The sequence below is a fragment of the Alosa pseudoharengus genome, unplaced genomic scaffold (assembly GCF_046254945.1).
Source record: "Alosa pseudoharengus isolate Yale_2024_CS ecotype anadromous, Long Island Sound unplaced genomic scaffold, YU_APseudo_1.1 YU_APseudo_1.1_scf_1, whole genome shotgun sequence".
NCBI lineage: Eukaryota > Metazoa > Chordata > Actinopteri > Clupeiformes > Clupeidae > Alosa > Alosa pseudoharengus.
Genome location: NW_027468564.1, coordinates 32190211 through 32209136, shown reverse-complemented (window position 1 = coordinate 32209136; position 18926 = coordinate 32190211). Strand labels below are relative to the sequence as shown.

The 18926-nt window shown below is 47.0% G+C and overlaps 1 protein-coding gene across 3 annotated transcripts in view; it reads right to left on the bottom strand.

Annotated features, from left to right (window-relative positions):
- Nucleotides 1-1445: 1445 nt before the first annotated feature.
- The window catches only part of LOC143125329 (bromodomain-containing protein 4-like), a 38789-nt gene continuing 21308 nt past the window's right edge, over nt 1446-18926 (bottom strand). For all 3 annotated transcript variants that reach the window (XM_076286707.1, XM_076286688.1, XM_076286699.1), the window contains exons 9-21: nt 18730-18926; nt 17341-17588; nt 13687-14105; nt 12716-12799; nt 11693-12313; nt 7652-8127; nt 7102-7336; nt 6335-6423; nt 5931-6018; nt 5066-5184; nt 4116-4315; nt 2816-3152; nt 1446-2194 (exon numbers count right to left, since the gene is read on the bottom strand). The exon at nt 18730-18926 is cut by the window's right edge and continues 10 nt beyond it. In XM_076286707.1, the coding sequence (XP_076142822.1) occupies nt 2126-2194; nt 2816-3152; nt 4116-4315; nt 5066-5184; nt 5931-6018; nt 6335-6423; nt 7102-7336; nt 7652-8127; nt 11693-12313; nt 12716-12799; nt 13687-14105; nt 17341-17588; nt 18730-18926 (3182 nt within the window). In that variant the 3' untranslated portion in view covers nt 1446-2125. The remainder of the gene's footprint in view (nt 2195-2815; nt 3153-4115; nt 4316-5065; nt 5185-5930; nt 6019-6334; nt 6424-7101; nt 7337-7651; nt 8128-11692; nt 12314-12715; nt 12800-13686; nt 14106-17340; nt 17589-18729) is intronic.

Genomic DNA, 18926 nt, shown 5'->3' with positions numbered 1-18926 from the left:
ATATAATATATATATATTTACTTTTTTCATTTGTTTCAAATCATTATATATATATATATATTATACATTGTATGTTTATGTGTGTGTGCATACATCTGTATGTGTGTGTGTGTGTGTGTGTGTGTGTGTGTGTGTATGTGTGTGTATGTATACATCTGTATGTGTATGTGTGTGTGTATGTATATGTGGATACATCTGTATGTGTATGTGTGTGTGTGCATGTGTGTGTATATGTGGATACATCTGTATGTGTATGTGTGTGTGTGTGTGTGTGTGTGTGTGCATAAATCTGTATGTATGTGTGTGTATGTGTGTGTGTGGTAAGGTGTGTGTGTGTTAAGGTGTGTGTCAAGACTCTGGTCCAGGCCTAAGGGTCTGTAGCCTCTGGGCTGGAGTACTACGCTACGCAATGCTTCGCCACCCAACACACTATATCCCACTCACCAATCGTCCCCAAAGACCTTCGCGGACGTTCAAGTTTTGTGTGCTCGTCCTACTCCTACACCAACACCCCCCCCCGTCGATAAAGACAAAGTCTCTCCGCTCGTAACCGTCCATCATCATCATCCTCATCAACAACAACAGTGATGATGTAACAAAGAACACTGGGGGATGGTTTGTATGGCATGACAGCAGGTAACACTTCTACACTTCTGTAACACCTTAATAACACCTTCAATCGCAAGAAACACACACACACACACTTTCATACATAAACTCTACCAAGTACCTGAGCCCAACCCATATGAAACCACACATGCATAGGTGCTTATATGTCACTGTCTTGACACCCTATGAGTGTGAATGTGTGTGTGTGTGTGTGTGTGTGTGTGTGTGTGTGTGTGTGTGTTTCTATTCAGTACCCATATGCACACATACAAATAGATGCATCCCATGCACATAACCTCTGCTAGTAACTCCCCAACCCTTATCAGGCACTAATCCGGGAAAGATACAGCAAAGACCCGTTGTAGAGAGGCCTGTAATCTGGTGCAGATTTGTTCTAAAGAGGTCTGCAATCTGGCACGGATCTGTTCTAAAGAGGCCTGTAATCTGGTGCAGATTTTGTTCTAAAGAGGTCTGCAATCTGGCACGGATCTGTTCTAAAGAGGCCTGTAATCTGGTGCAGATCCGTTCTAGAGTGGCCTGTAATCTGAGGTCTGTAATGTGGTGCACATCTGTTCTAGAGAGGCCTGTAATCTGGCACGGGTCCATTCCACAGAGGCTTGTAATCTGGGCAGATCCGTTCTAGAGAGATCCATCATCTGGTGAGGACCTATTTGCCGAACAGAGACGTGTACATTTCAGGCATCCCTCTCCCCAGCACAATAACCAATGACAATCCCCCTCCCCAGCACAATAACCAATGACAATCCCCCTCCCCAGCACAATAACCAATGACAATCCCCCTCCCCAGCACAATAACCAATGACAATCCCCCTCCCCAGCACAATAACCAATGACAATCCCCCTCCCCAGCACAATAACCAATGACAATGCATAAAAAAGGAGAGAGAGAGAGAGAGAGAGAGAGAGAGAGAGAGAGAGAGAGAGAAAGGGAAGGGGGATTGAGAATGAGAGGGATGGAGTGAGGCAAAATAACCCTCTTGCTTCATCCGCAGGTTAACGCTTTCATTCTTAAGGAAAATAACATCATCTTAAATACAGTTATTCACTTTCCAAAATAGACACACACACAAAAAAAATCTTCTGAGATTCCAGATATTTTTAAAAACACACCAGTTTTTTTTTTTTATCTTTTCTTTTTTCTGTTTAAATCCATGTCTCATGTTTGTCGTGGTTGAGATACTGCAAGTAAAGGGAGGGAGGGGGGAAAGATGAGATGGCTTCAGGTGGCTTCCAAAAAAATAAAATAAAAGGTGGATTGAGACAGACAGAGAGAGAGAGAGAAAGAGAGAGATAAAGTGTTCTCTTTCTTGACATTGTCTTCTTTCCTGCGTTTCCTCCTTCAGAAAAGGTTCTCAGAGAGAGCGAGAGACAGATGAATCGTTCTTTCTTTCCTGCTTTCCCTCCTTCAGAAAAGGTTCTCAAAGAGAGAGAAAGACAGAGAAAGAGAGAGAGACAGATGAAGCGTTCTCTTTCTTTCCTTCCTGCATTCCCTCCTTCAGAAAAGGTTCTCCTCAAAGATGGCCATGAGGTCACTCTGGAGGTTCATGTCAATCAGAGCCGCCGTCTGAGGAGAGAGCAGACGAAGGGTCAGAGAAACAGTGTGTACGTGTGTGTGCGTGTGTGTGTGTACGTTTGCGTGTACGTGTACGTGTGTGTGTACGTGTGTGTGCGTGTATGTGTACGTGTGTATATGTGTGTGAACATCTATAGACGAGTGTATGTGTATGTGTGTATAGTATAAGTATATAAGATGAGTGTATGTGTGTGTTTGTGCGTGGTGTGTGTGTGTGTGTGTGTGTGTGTGTGTATGTGTTTGTGCGTGGTGTGTGTGTGTGTGTGTTTGTGCGTGGTGTGTGTGTGTGTGTGTGTGTGTGTTTGTGCGTGGTGTGTGTGTGTGTGTGTGTGTTTGTGTGTGTGTGTGTGTGTGTGTGTGTGTGTGTGTGTGTGTGTGTGTGTGTGGTGTGTGTGTGTGTGTGTTTGTGCGTGGTGTATGTGTGTGTGTGTGTGTGTTTGTGCGTGGTGTGTGTGTGTGTGTGTGTGTGTGTGTGTGTGTGTGTTTGTGCGTGGTGTGTGTGTGTGTGTGTTTGTGCGTGGTGTATGTGTGTGTGTGTGTGTGTTTGTGCGTGGTGTGTGTGTGTGTGTGTGTTTGTGCGTGGTGTGTGTGTGTGCATCTCCACACACTCACCGCCTCCCTCTTCCTCCTCTCCTGCTCCCTGCGGCGGGCCATCTCCCTCTGGTCCGGCGTGCTGAGCGTCGACTGCGCCGGAGCGGCAGCGGCGGCCGCAGCAGTGGAGGGCGGCGTGGGCGGGTGGGGCGAGCTGACCTGGGGCGGCGTCTGCGCCTGCGTCTGCTCGGGGCGTCTGCGGCTCGACTGGGCGTGCGAGCGAGACGTGGCGGCGGGCGCAGGGGCCTGCTGGGCCGCGAGGTGGTGATGATGCTGCTGCTGCTGCTCCTCCGACTGGTGGTGGTGGTGGTGGTGGTGGCGACGCAGCTGATCCACGGGGTCCTCACTCTCACGGGACCTACACACACACACGTAAACACACGCGTAAACACACACGTAAACACACGCGTAAACACACGCGTAAACACACACGTAAACACACGCGTAAACACACACGTAAACACACGCGTAAACACACGCGTAAACACACACGTAAACACACACGTAAACACACGCGTAAACACATACGTAAACACACGATTAAACATACGCATAAACACACGCGCAAACACATGCGTAAACACACGCGTAAACATACGCATAAACACATGCGTAAACACACAAGCGTAAATACACACACATAAACAAACAAACACACACACACACACACAAACATATATGTAAACAAACAGACACACATATACACGCAGACACAAACAAACAAACACAAACAAACAAACAGGGCTCGAAATTAGCACCCGCCAAGATTTTTGTATTGGCGGCTGTGATTTATACCTCAGAACCAGTTGTCACTGTCATTGTATTTTTTGCAGCGGTCATTAAAGCAAAGATCCTTGATTACTGACCGCGATAGAGAAACGTAATTCGTTCACTCTGACATTATTGGACCTCTGAACATTGGGAAGGCCCGTTCATTTGAATGAAACTTCTGCAGCGTTAAAAAAAAAAGCTGTTTAATAGGCTAATGATGGGCTACTTTTAGTTTTGGCAGGTAAAAAAAAAAATGTCTGGCCGGTAATTTTTTTTCATCTACCAGACACTTTGGCAAGTAAACCGAAAAGCAAATTTTGACCCGTGCACACACACTCACACACATATGTAAACATGCACACAGGTAGGTACACACATATAAACATAAATCTTTCCAAATTCTTATATTTTCCTTCTTTCTTTCTTTCTATTTTAGTTCCTTCTTTCTTTCTCTCTCTCTCCCTCGCTCACCTCCTATATTTTGCTCTCTCTCTCCCCCTCTCTCCCCCTCTCTCTCTCTCCCCCCCCCCTCTCTCTCTCTCTCTCTCACCTCTTCTCCTGTTCTCGGCGTGCTCTCTCTCTCTCCTGCTCGGCCCTGAGCGCCTTGTCCTTCTCCTCCTTGGCGCGGCGGAATGCCTCGAAACTGTCGCTGGACGAGCGCGGGGCCGGCGCAGAGGAGGACGAGGAGGAGGAGGAAGAGGACCTGCGGGCCAGGCTCGTCCACGACCCCATGTTCTTCAGCTTCGCGTCCTGAGAGAGGGGGAGGAGGAGAGGAGAGGAGCGGTAAGACAAGAGAGCAAGAGGGTATGGAGAACACACACACACACACAGAGTGTTGCATGCACACACACACACACACACAGTGATGCACACACGCACACACGCACACACACACACACACACACATAGTGATGCACACACACACACACGCACACAGTGATGCATGCACACACACACACACACACACACACACACGCACACACACACACACACACACAGTGATGCACGCACACACACAGAGTGATTGCATGCACACACACACAGAGAATGAATTCAATCTTGAATTTCCCCTGGGGATCAATAAAGTATCTATCTATCTATCTATCTATCTATCTATCTAGAGTGATGCACGCACACACAAACACACACACACACAGTGATGCACGCACACACAAACACACACACACAGTGATGCACGCACACACAAACACACAGACACAGTGATGCACGCACACACAAACACACACACAAAGACTGATGCATGCATGCACACACGCACACACCTACTCAGGTCAGGTGTGCTCTCACAAGCAAACACACACACTGTACACACAGACACACACACACACACACACCTAGTCAGATGTGCACTCAAACACACACTCATACTGAAACACATTCAACAGTCATGCGAACACACACACCTACTCAGGTGTGCACTCAAAACACACACTCATACTGAAACACACATTCAACAGTCGTGCAAACACGCTCACACACCTTAGCAGGTCCGCTGGGCCCCTTGGGCTCCTGTTTCAGTTTGTCCTGGAGAGAAGGGGGTGCGGCTGGGGATGCAGTGGGGCGGGGCCGAGAGTTGTCCTGTGGCCTGATGCCGCTTCCTGATTGGAGGAGGCACACACACACACACACGTTAGGACACCATGGCAACATGATCACCAATGCACACAGGCACACAGACAGAAATGAAAACTAAAAACTAAACTAAATCACGACGCCACCACAAAAGTTGTCAGCCATTACCATTAACACATGCAGAGTAAGCGATGAAAATAAATACTACTGTCACTAGAAGTGTGTTTATTGCCCGGAGAGAAGAAATACCCTTTTCTGATTGGCAACCACAGTAGGACGACGGAGGCTTCGCAACAATGGAATCAACTGTAAACAAGTCAACAGTCCACGCTATCGCTGTTATTGGGCCAAAGAAAGTTGTACAACAAACTGAACAAGTTGGCTTCTTTTTATGGAACCGCTTGTTTCCTTTGCGTGCTATAAAGGCATGACTATTGCCTATAGTGGCAACCGGGTGATAAGCGGGATAACAGCCACCGATACTGAATTAATGGACTTGGGCGAAGGCGTCGGGGAGTTCTTTGGCCCTCGCCCTCGTCCATTAATTCAGTATAACAGGACACCTCGGCGGCCCTTATCCCTTACTTAAAGCACATTGTATCTGATTATGTCTCACATCGTATCACACCTGTTTAATCCTTAATTATCTACTTTGCAAAAATGCACACGCACACACCCACGCACGCACGCGCAGTGACTCCTGCGTACACATAACCACACACACACACACACACACACACACACACACACACACACAGAGACGGGTACTCACTGTGCATGTTGGGTTTGCTGTCGGGAACATCCTGATGAACCGGGCTGAGTGCCAGGACAGGAGAGGGAAGGAACTTCTCCTCTTTCAGCTAAACAACACACACACACAAAGCAAATTATGATACATTACTACGCTCACACACTAACAGCAAATTATGACACATACATTTAATTGCTATGCTCACACCGAACACACATACATCACACATTTTTAAACACACGCTAAGGAACAATGGTCACACACAGAAGCAAACACACAGCAACTCTCTACATACAGCAACCACATACTGTATGCACTCTTTACTCACTCACACACTCACACACACTCAAGACACACTCAGACACACACACACTCTCACACACACTCTCACACACACTCTCACACACACTCTCACACACACTCACAGGTTTTCTGTCTGGCATGTCCATGGCAGGCGACTGGTTCACCATTGCGTGGAACTGGGACAGTAGGGAGGGGCTATCCCTCAACGGACCTATCACAGAGAGACAAGGTTTAACAATCAAACTCTCTAAGCAAATAACACAAAGGTGAGTGAACGCACATACTTGAAAGTAATGAATACATATGTTTGTACCTGGGTACGTAGATAAACGTGTGTTTGTACCTGGGTACGTAGATAAACGTGTGTTTGTACCTGGGTACGTAGATAAACGTGTGTTTGTACCTGGGTACGTAGATAAACGTGTGTTTGTACGTGGGTACGTAGGTAAACGTGTGTTTGTACCTGGGTACGTAGGTAAACGTGTGTTTGTACCTGGGTACGTAAGTAAACATGTGTTTGTACGTGGGTGCGTAGGTAAACGCGTGTTTGTACCTAGGTAGGTAGATAAACATGTGTTTGTACCTAGGTACGTAGGTAAACGTGTTTGTATCTGGGTACGTAGGTAAACGTGTGTTTGTACCTGGGTACGTAGGTAAACGTGTGTTTGTACCTGGGTACGTAGGTACACAGGCGTACGTATGTGCCTGAGTGAGTAGATACACATGTGAGTGTTGTGTGTGTGTGTGAGTCTGTGTACACATGTGTGTGTGTGTACATACGTGTGTGTGTGTGTGTGTGTGTGTTTGTGTGTGTACATACGTGTGTGTGTGTATGTACATACGTGTGTGTGTGTGTGTGTGTGTGTACATGTGTGCGTGTGTGTTTTACCTGAGCTGTGTAGCGGAGACACCTCCTCCTCCTTCATGTGTGTGCGTGCGTTGGCGATGGCGGCTGCTGCACTCTCCTCCCGCCGATGCTGCTGCACGTGTGCGAGTGCGTGCGTCTGCCCGTGCGACTGCCCGTGCGTCTGACCGTGCGTCTGCGGCGGTGGCTGCTCTCCACCCAGCTGGGAGGGCGGAGACGGGCTGAAGCTCAGAGGCTGCATCAGGAGCTGCTGATCCATCTGACCAATCAGGACCAGAGAGGAAGGGGAATGAGGTCATTTCCTTGGTTACTATTTCTTACTGACATGACTACAGTTGACGAATAACCCAGTCTGACGCCGTTAGCCTAGCTTAGCATAATTAATTGGAAGTGGGTTAGCCTAAGGCTAGGCTATAACTAAACAGGAGGCTAATTGACCTAACCCGCTTCCAGTGAATTATTAGGTATACAACTTTGCACTTTTTCTATTTCACCCAGAAAACTTCAAGTCCCATGGTGCAACAGCGGGACAATGAGGCGCACCCCCACCCCCACTCCACACACACACACACACCTGGCCGATGGGCAGCGGTGGGCTGGCAGGCTCCTCATCCTCCTCGTCCTCCAGCAGGGCCTGGGGGGGCTGTGCCGACACGTGCCCCAGGATGGAGCTGCCCTGGTGGGCCAATGGGGGCAGTGGGGTGGGGGTGGGCACCAGAGGAGCCAGAGGAGCCAGGGGCAACAGAGGTCTGAGAGGAGCCTGCTGCTGCTGCTGCTGCTGCTGCTGGGGCTGTTGCTGAAGAGAGGAAGAGGAGGAAGAGGAGGCGGAAGAAGGGGCTGAGGAGGTGGACAAGGAGGAGGCCAGGAGTGAGGGATGAGGAGGAGGGAGAGAGAGGGGGATGGAGGGAGGAGCAGCGGCGGCGGCGTTGCTGGGGGGAGGTGTGGGGGTGGTTGGGGTAGTTGGGGCGGGTCCGGCGGGGGGCTTGGGGGGCAGAGGAGCCGCGCGGTGGCTGGGGCGCGAAGGCTGCTGAGGAAGAGTAGAGTGGAGAGCTGCAGAGAGATGGAGAGAGAGAGAGAGAGGAGGAGGAGAGAGTGGGGGATAGAGGGAGAGATGGAGAGAAGGAGGGAGGGGGAAAGAGAGATGGAGAGAGAGGGAGAGATGGAGAGAAGGAGGGAGAGAGATAGAGAGGGAGGGAGGGGGGAGAGACAGATAGAGAGGAAGTGGGAGAGAGAGGGAGAGAGAGAGGGAGAAAGAGAGGGAGAGAGAGAGGGAGAAAGAGAGGGAGAGAGAGAGGGAGAAAGAGAGGGAGAAAGAGAGGGAGAGAGAGAGGGAGAGAGAGAAGGAGAGAGAGGGTGAGAGGGAGGGGAGAGAGAGAGAGAGGGAGGGAGTGAGAGAGAGAGAAAGAAAGTTAATGTTTTATACCCTTCAGCACTGATCAGTATTCCCATTCCCGGCTGTTGAGTGCTCTTCATGCTCTGCCCCTTTCAGCACTGGTACAGTAAGATGTTAGCGTGCGATTGTGAACCTGCCTCATATCTAGATGCTACAACATCAATCACATTCACTGTATCCTTGACGACTTACTAGCGTGTGATTGTGAACCTGCCTCATATCTAGATGCTACAACATCAATCACGTTCACTGTATCCTTGACGACTTACTAGCGTGTGATTGTGAACCTGCCTCATATCTAGATGCTACAACATCAATCATGTTCACTGTACCTTGACGACTTACTAGTGTTTGATTGTGAACCTGCCTCATATCTACATGCTACAACATCAATCACGTTCACTGTATCCTTGACGACTTACTAGCGTGTGATTGTGAACCTGCCTCATATCTAGATGCTACAACATCAATCATGTTCACTGTATCCTTGACGACTTACTAGTGTGTGATTGTGAACCTGCCTCATATCTAGATGCTACAACATCAATCACGTTCACTGTACCCTTGATGACTTACTAGTGTGTGATTGTGAACCTGCCTCATATCTAGATGCAACAACATCAATCACGTTCACTGTACCCTTGATGACTTACTAGTGTGTGATTGTGAACCTGCCTCATATCTAGATGCTACAACATCAATCACGTTCACTGTACCCTTGACGACTTACTAGCGTGTGATTGTGAACCTGCCTCATATCTAGATGCTACAACATCAATCACGTTCACTGTATCCTTGACGACTTACTAGCGTGTGATTGTGAACCTGCCTCATATCTAGATGCAACAACATCAATCACGTTCACTGTATCCTTGACGACTTACTAGCGTGTGATTGTGAACCTGCCTCATATCTAGATGCAACAACATCAATCACGTTCACTGTACCCTTGATGACTTACTAGTGTGTGATTGTGAACCTGCCTCATATCTAGATGCTACAACATCAATCATGTTCACTGTACCCTTGACGACTTACTAGCGTGTGATTGTGAACCTGCCTCATATCTAGATGCTACAACATCAATCACGTTCACTGTATCCTTGACGACTTACTAGCGTGTGATTGTGAACCTGCCTCATATCTAGATGCAACAACATCAATCACGTTCACTGTATCCTTGACGACTTACTAGCGTGTGATTGTGAACCTGCCTCATATCTAGATGCAACAACATCAATCATGTTCACTGTACCCTTGACGACTTACTAGTGTGTGATTGTGAACCTGCCTCATATCTAGATGCAACAACATCAATCATGTTCACTGTACCCTTGACGACTTACTAGTGTGTGATTGTGAACCTGCCTCATATCTAGATGCTACAACATCAATCATGTTCACTGTACCCTTGATGACTTACTAGCGTGTGATTGTGAACCTGCCTCATATCTAGATGCTACAACATCAATCATGTTCACTGTATCCTTGATGACTTACTAGCGTGTGATTGTGAACCTGCCTCATATCTAGATGCTACAACATCAATCATGTTCACTGTACCCTTGATGACTTACTAGTGTGTGATTGTGAACCTGCCTCATATCTAGATGCTACAACATCAATCATGTTCACTGTACCCTTGATGACTTACTAGCGTGTGATTGTGAACCTGCCTCATATCTAGATGCTACAACATCAATCATGTTCACTGTATCCTTGATGACTTACTAGCGTGTGATTGTGAACCTGCCTCATATCTAGATGCTACAACATCAATCATGTTCACTGTACCCTTGATGACTTACTAGTGTGTGATTGTGAACCTGCCTCATATCTAGATGCTACAACATCAATCATGTTCACTGTACCCTTGATGACTTACTAGCGTGTGATTGTGAACCTGCCTCATATCTAGATGCTACAACATCAATCATGTTCACTGTATCCTTGATGACTTACTAGCGTGTGATTGTGAACCTGCCTCATATCTAGATGCTACAACATCAATCATGTTCACTGTACCCTTGATGACTTACTAGCGTGTGATTGTGAACACATCAGCTGCTGTTTTCATCTCACTTGCTCTCTGATTGAGAGACAGCGACGTTTGGGGTGGATTATCGAGACTCCACACGCATGTGTGTGACTGTTGTGTGTGAATGTGTGTGTCTGTTGTGTGTGAATGTGTGTGTCTGTTGTGTGTGAATGTGTGTGTCTGTTGTGTGTGATTGTGTGTGTCTGTTGTGTGTGAATGTGTGTGTCTGTGTGAATGTGTGCGACTGTTGTGTGTGTCTGTTGTGTGTGAATTAGGGATGGCGAAATGTAAAAAAAATCTTACCCGGCCACTGAGCCTCATTAACCGGTTAAAGTCGGTCACCGAAAATTCTATAACTGCCATTTATGATACCCGTGACCTGTCGCGCGTCTTTCTCTCCCCGTGAAACAAGTTATCCCCCCATTTTAGAATGGTTAGGCTCCCGTCACACAATGTTAGTTTGTGCCCTTTGTATTATACATTTTCCCCAATCATTGTCCACTACTTGTGGAGGAATAAGGGTTTTGTTTTGGGGAGAAAAATAATTGCTTTCCCTGCGCACCCACGCACAGGCACACATTATGCACAACGTCGACCTTCCATGCAACGCGGCACCGAGCTCGGGCTATAAAAAGCTCACGTTACAAAGTCACAAACAGAGAACGCTACATTTGTTCAACTGTTTTCGGAATGGCTGCAGCAGAGCCATGGCTCTGTGCTGTGGTTGCGCTTAATAAATTCCGCTGTGGGACGGCTCATGCTCACATTTATCATTTTTAGATATTGAGTGATCATATCGCCCCATACAATACAACACCAATAACACGTGTGTGCGCAGTGTAATAACAGACGCTGGCTGGCATTCGGGAGCTTTAAAAATAGTGGGTTTTTTTTTGCTTTTTTTTTAACCGGCGGTAGAAAATTTTAACCGGTCAACGTTGATTCGGTCATCCACCGGTTAAACGGCTACCGGTTAACATCCCTAGTGTGAATGTGTGTGTCTGTTGTGTGTGAATATGTGTGTCTGTTGTGTGTGAATGTGTGTGTCTGTTGTGTGTGATTGTGTGTGAATGTGTGTGTCTGTGTGAATGTGTGCGACTGTTGTGTGTGAATGTGTGTGTCTGTGTGAATGTGTGCGAGTGTTGTGTGTGAAAGTGGGCTCGTGATATCACTGCGTTTCCTACCTGGCGGCGCGTTCAAGGCCGACGGGTGCTGGTTGAGGAAGGCGTGCGTGTCGGGCGTGTGTGTCGGAGGGGTGTGTCCACTTCCTCCTCCTCCTCCTCCGCCGAACTGCGGTCCCTGCGGCAGCCCCGAGGGGTGTGTGTGTGTGTGATTGAGCGCAGCGGCGGCGGCAGCAGCGGCAGTGGCAGTGGCAGCCTGCTGATGCTGCTGCGTCTGATGCTGCTGCTGGTGGTGATGGTGGTGGTGGTGTTGTTGTTGGTGTTGGTGTTGGTGTTGTTGTTGTTGTTGTTGTTGGTGATGGTGTTGGTGGTTGGGATGGCTGTGCTGCGGCGCCCTCTGGTGGCCTGGAGGCGCCGCCGTGGAGGCGAAGGCCTGCGGGTTGAAGATGGCCAGCGGGTCGTAGCTGCTGTTGCCCAGGAGATGAGATGGAGCCAGGGAGGGCCCGGTGACCGCAGCGGCAGGGGCGGGGGCGGAGGGCGGAGGGGCAGGGGTGTGTTTGGGAGGGGCGGAGTTGTGGTGGGGTGCGGCGGCGGTGTTGGCAGTGTTGGTGGTGTTGGTGGTGTTGGTTTGACCTCGTTTGGCCAACGGAACGGACGACTTCTTTTTCTGTTTGGGTACCAGCCCTGAGAGAGAGAGAGAGAGAGAGAGAGAGAGAGAGAGAGAGAGATAGAGAGAGATAGATAGAGATAGAGGGAGGGAGGGAAGGAGAGAGGTGGATGGAGTGACAGGAAAAAAGCAGGAGAGAGTAAGAAAGAGTGGTGAAGAAAGAGAGAAGGAAAAAAAAAACCATGACATGTTACAAATGAGCATTTCTGCGTGTGTGAGACTATAGGTGTATGTCTTGTTGATGTGACAAGGTGGGTGTGTCTCCCTGTTCAAGCGTGTGTGTTTCTTTATGTATGTGTGTGTGTGTGCGTGCGTGCGCGCGTGAGTGTGTGTGTGTGTGTGTGTGTGTGCCTGAGAATGTGTGTGTGAATGTGTGTGTGAGAATGTGTGTTTGTGTGTGTGTGTGTGTGCGTGTGTACCTGTATCAGAGGTGTCGCTGTCTGAGGAACTGCCCTCACTGCTGCTACCTGACGAAGAGCCCATCTTCATCTTCATCTTATCAGCTGGAAGGCACACACACACACACACACACACACACACAAGTCAGAACATGCACATGCACACACACACACACACACACACACTATACAAACACTACAACTGACATATCAAACACACACATATTGACTAACTCTGATCCACTCCCTCTCGCTCCAACACACACACACACCCACCCACACACACACACCAGCCTCCCTCACGTCCCTTCTTGCATTCCCATTTCTCTCCCTCTGTCACTCACTCCCCTCTCCCTCTCTCTCTCACCCCCACACACCTAACTGACCGACCCACATACACACGCACACTGTCCTGCCCACCTCCCTCCTCACCTCCCTCTTTGGTGCTCTTTGGTGGTGGACACACTCCCACTCCCCAACCGACACAGACACACAGACACACAGACACACACACACACACACACACACACACACACACACACACACACACACACACACACACACACACACACACACACACACACACACACACACACACACACACACACACACACACACACACACACAATCCAGCTCATCTCCCTTCTTGGTGCGATGGTGTACACACTCCAGTGTTTCCCATACATTGACTTATTTGTGGCGGCCCACCACAATATCAACATTGACCACCACACAATGATTTTCCTGGTTGTGCTAAATTGTGCTTAACTCTGGTTAGAATCATAACCGCGCTGCACTTATTTGTTAAAAACTGTTCCATTCGAGTTAATTCTGCAAACCTACCACCACAAATAGAATTCAATTCTGTGGGACTGCACTCCCTCCCCCAAACGGTCTCACACACACACACACACACACACACACACACACGCACACGCACACGCACACGCACACGCACACGCACACGCACGCGCACGTGCGGTCCTGCTCACCTCCCTTCTTGGTGCGGCGGTTGAGGCAGACGCCAACGTATCGCTGGAGCTCGCGCAGCGTGGACGGCTTGAGCGTCTCGAAGTCGATCTCGATCTCGTCGGGGTTGGAGTGGCGCAGCGCCGGCTCGCGCGTCTGGATGATGTGCACCACGCGGCCCAAACGGTCGCCTGGCAACCGGTTGATGTCCAGGCTCAGCTGACGCTTCTCCTCCAGCGACATGGGCCGGCTGGACGAAGACGCCCCGCCACCGCCGCCACCGCCAACGCCCTCCTCATCTGATTGGAGGAGGGAGGCGGAAGGAGCCATTGAGGCGGAGGTGGCGGAGGAGGAAGAGGAGGACGAGGAGGAGGAGGAGGAGAAAGGGGCGGGAGGAAGGACCACGGACCGGCCGGACTTCTGCTGGAGGAGGTCCCTCTTACTGCAGCAGAGAAAAAGAGATAAGGGTGGAGGAATGATTAGAGTACTCCATATCTACATATCAGACTGAGTAAGAATGAGAGTACTCCATATCTAGATATCAGACTGAGTAAAAATGAGAGTACTCCATATCTATCTAGATATCAGATAGTAAAAATGAGAGTACTCCATATCTATCTAGATATCAGACTGAGTAAAAATGAGAGTACTCCATATCTAGATATCAGACTGAGTAAAAATGAGAGTACTCCATATCTAGATATCCATATCTCTATATCTAGATATCAGACTGAGTAAGAATGAGAGTACTCCATATCTAGATATCAGACTGAGTAAGTATGAGAGTACTCTGAAGGGAATATTTCTGTATGATAATTTTATGTGAACAGTTTAATGATTCAAGTCTTTATGACTTGAATACTGTGTAGTTCTTATGGTCATTTGTGATTTTGTACCCATGTGTACCCTGTATGTGTCTTTGGTCTGTCAAGCATCCTTTGTTTATCCTTGAATTAAGTGAAAGCCTGTCTAGATGCCTTTTGTTTTTCAGATAGGTGTGAAATGCTCCCCACTGGCTCCTAGCATTTGTCCACCTCTGTTCTGTCTTTGGGTTAAACAAAGACCTTATAGTTAACTTTAGGTGAATTATATGTTTGTGTTATTAACTGTAAATGTATTCATGTTTGGTATCATTGTAATAGTCTAAGTACAAGGATTGTAATGATTTGATTGTGAGAATGTTTGGAACATTCTATAAGTGATATTTCTGATATATAAGATATCTCTCCTTATGCTATTCAGATAGGTGTGAGATAGGTGTGAGTAGGTGTGTCTGATGCCAAGTGGAGAACCAATCACGTGGGATTGTTTTTGGCGCCATTTCTTTCTTTGTTTAAAGCATTCAAAAGTAACTAAACTGAAATGTTTTGTCAGACTTAGACTAAGAAGAACTAGAACCTCGAGAACTGAGAGAGAGAGAGAGAGGGATCCACAGAGGCCATGGCATGGCCTGTGCCATGGCCTACAGAGACCATAGACCATTTCTTACCCTCGCTGCTTGTAACAGAATAAAGCTTGGATCCTGACCTTTCATCGTCCTGATTAAGTCTCAAGAGAAATATGGTAGTAAAAATATACTATCAACTCCACATCTAGATATCAGACTGAGTAAGACACTACAGATCTAGATATCAGGCTCAGTAAGAATGAGAGTACTCCATATCTAGATATCAGGCTGAGTAAGAATGAGAGTACTCCATATGTAGATATCCATATCTCCATATCTAGATATCAGACTGAGTAAGAAACTGCAGATTTAGATCTGATGAGTACGGACGAGTACAGATCTAGATATCAGACTGAGTAAGTACTGTATACGGTATAGAACTGTACTAGAAGATGAGAGAGATACAGTAAGAGGCACTGGAGTGAGATATAGTTAAAACCACTAGAGTAAGAGTAGTATATATATCTACAACAGACTGAAAAGAAGCCTGTGTTAGATTGTCTGTTGTACTAGCTAGCAGAGGGAGCTACAAGTCAGAGTCAAGTCTAGGGGTGGGCGATATATATCGTCTGCGATATCGTGATTGTTGTTTTAACGATGTGCAAATTGACATTATCGAGTATTTAAATTACTTATGGGGAAAAAACACTCGAAACTGAAGACTCATGCATTCCCAGGAGGTAGGCTATGCGGGAGAAGTGCAGCAGAGCAAGTGTCACGTGATCACTAGTGCGTCCCACGCAGCCTAATGTTTATTTTGTGCAGTGAGAGTAGCCTACTTGGGATTTTATGCGGCTACTTCTGTTCAAGTAGCATTGATGAGACAGTCACGTTTTTTCCTACACGGTATTATATGGAGAGAAAACAGTAGCCTTTGAGTATTTTAATAGTCAGTTGTAAACAAATAACTATTCTCATGTAACTCTTTTGTAAATGGACTGAAGTTCGCTCTAAATATCTACGTTTACCGATTATGCTAACCGTTAGCATCTCTATGGGATTTCTCATATACATTTGCCATAAGCTACAGACGCTAACTAACGCATTAGTTTCTATTTTGTTACTTGGAATGCTAGCCTACATGATTGCTCTAAAACAAAACATAGAAGGAAATAACTGAGACGTAGGCTACTCTGTTGGTCTGCTTTTAGTTTCACAGTGAATCCTATGTAAAGGTTTGAAAGGAACTTCAGCTTCAGACTTTCTCTTGGGAAACTGTTAGGCCTATTCATCTTCTCTAATGTAGCTGGCTAGACCATGTCATTGCCACACACACAAGTGGGGGCAGAATTGGAAATGTGTCATAGAGTGACAATGCATTGGTTGATTTGGTTAAAAAGTCACAGGTTAGGTTATTGGTTATTATTGTAATGATGCTATTCATAAATAATGAGCTGTAAAGTAACTCAGACTTGAACAAAAACAATTTTTTAAAGGATATCGACTAATTATCGTTAACGTCAAAATCACAAAAAATATCGAGATATTATTTTTTGTCCATATCGCCCACCCCTAGTCAAGTCCACACTCTTTTTTTCTGTATTCATTCATCCCTCTTTCTAAAATGTTTCCTCTCTCTGCCAGTAATACCGTCTCCTGTCTGTAGTGCTCATTACTTGAGTTATTACATTTGTATTACTGTGTTATTACAGAGCATCGTTATGCCTCATCAAACTGCCAGAGAGCAGAACAGTCCCGCCCCTCCTCTGAGAGAGTTTAGTTTCCGGAAGTACATTTCCCATTCATTACTCCAACTGACGTCTGGAGTTTTAGACCCGGACTTAGTCTGACCAGCTATGACGTGACTTGTACAACATTTCATGTTGAGCAAAAAACTACTCATCCCATAAGCCTTTTTAAACTGACACATTTTGAACATTTGCAGCCTAACGATAGTTTAAGAAGCTTCTTTTTTAATGTCAGACAAGAAGATGACTAACTTTCTACCAATTCCATTGAGTAAATTCAACTTTCAAGGTTTTTAAGGATGCCCCATGAACTTTTGAAGCCTATATGAGCATGTACAATCGCTTAGTCATGTCATAGCTGGTTTTAAGTCTACCATAGACGGTTAAGATTATATGGCTTATACTCCAGTTGTCAATAGACAAACTGTATTGAATTCTTCTTCCGGAATCGGTGGTGGGCCGGACCGTTGAGCTCTAACTACTGCACATCGAATTCCATCGCCTGAAGTAGTGCATTGCATTGTGGGAAATGTATTTCTCACCCTTGCTTCTTGGGCTTTGTGGGCACGGCAGGCTCCTTGTTGCTTTTGCTCTTCCTGATTGGCTGGAGGGGAGGGGGCGTGGGCTCCGTGTAGAAGGCCTCGCCCAGGACGGGCGGGTCCAGGGCTGGTGCACTCGTCTTTTTCTTGTACTTCTCTTTCTTCTTGTCCTTCTTCTCCTTCTCTCGCTTCTTGGGCTTGTTGGGCTGCTGCTGAGAGAGGGCCGCCAGCTGCTCGTGCACGGCTTTCAGCTGGAACACACACACACACACACACACAATTGTTATGTGGTACAAAATTCTGGAATTTTTCGAAACGTTTTCAGGCAGAGTCGATAGTCAGTCGGAAATCTCAGAGAGCTTTATTCACGGTACCGGAGACCTACGCCGTGTCGCTAACAAGCGCAGTCTAAAGATACAGGAAAAAGGCACACTTCTTATGGAGCTTGTCAAAGCTTACATCTCCATTAGTGGTATGTCAATCATTCAGTGACCACATCGCCCAACTCGTCAACTTTGAACACACACAAGGCTTTATCCCTTAACAACCGGCATCTGTGGCATTTCTTCACACTGACCTAACGGCTTTAAATTAAAGGAGAGGGCGCCAGTCGAATGACCGCTCCCTCTCAAGGCCCACTCTCTCTCTAAACAAACAGCACATATTCTCATCTCACCTTGCAAAGGGAATGCCACAGATGTTAGCCACATAGCATCATCTCAATTTCTGTCCACTAGTACATTTCTATGAATAACTTGCTCACAAACAAAACCAAACGGGCACATGAGTAAAATATAGACAGCACATATACTGTATATGGTCTTCGCTTTGGGTTAAAATTTGATCCTACATTTATATGATTTGAACACACACACAAACACAATCAACAAATCAACAAAAAGTACTTACAGTAGACCTACTGTCTTTGGTCACTATAAAGATGTAAAACTGTAACAACAGTTACAGTATCTGCCTATCTATCTATAACTATATCAACAAACACAACAACAAACAGACACATCAAAAAAAAAAAAAAAAAACACGCATAGCAAGTAAACAAACATACTCCAACTCTTCAATTTCAATTCAATTTATTGTGCTTATATACCGCCAAAACATAACACATGTATCATGGCGCTTTACAGAATGTAGGCAATCAGAGAAAGAAGGAAAGAAAGGAAGAAAAGAAAAGCAAGAGAGAGGCCCATGGGTAACAGGGGCGAGGAAAAACTCCCTAGAATTGGAGATATATATAGGAAGAAACCTCGAGCAGATCCACGACTCAAGGGCCTGACCCATCTGCCTAGGGTCTTCCTGTTTCCTGCCCCGTGTAAGTAAACGAACATACAACCCGACACCAACTCTACGTGTTTCCTGTCCCGTGAGCCTTACCTGCTCCTGAAGCTCGGCGAGCCTCTGCGCTCTCTCGTGGTCCGAGTGGGCCTCCGACGTCTCGGTCTCTGACTCTGACTCTGACTCGCTGAAGAGGATGGGCGGCGCCGGGGCCGGCTGCGGCATCATGGGAGTGGGCGCGAGGGCAGGGATGGGAGTGATCATGGGCTCGTCTGGCATCTTGGCAAAGCGCATCT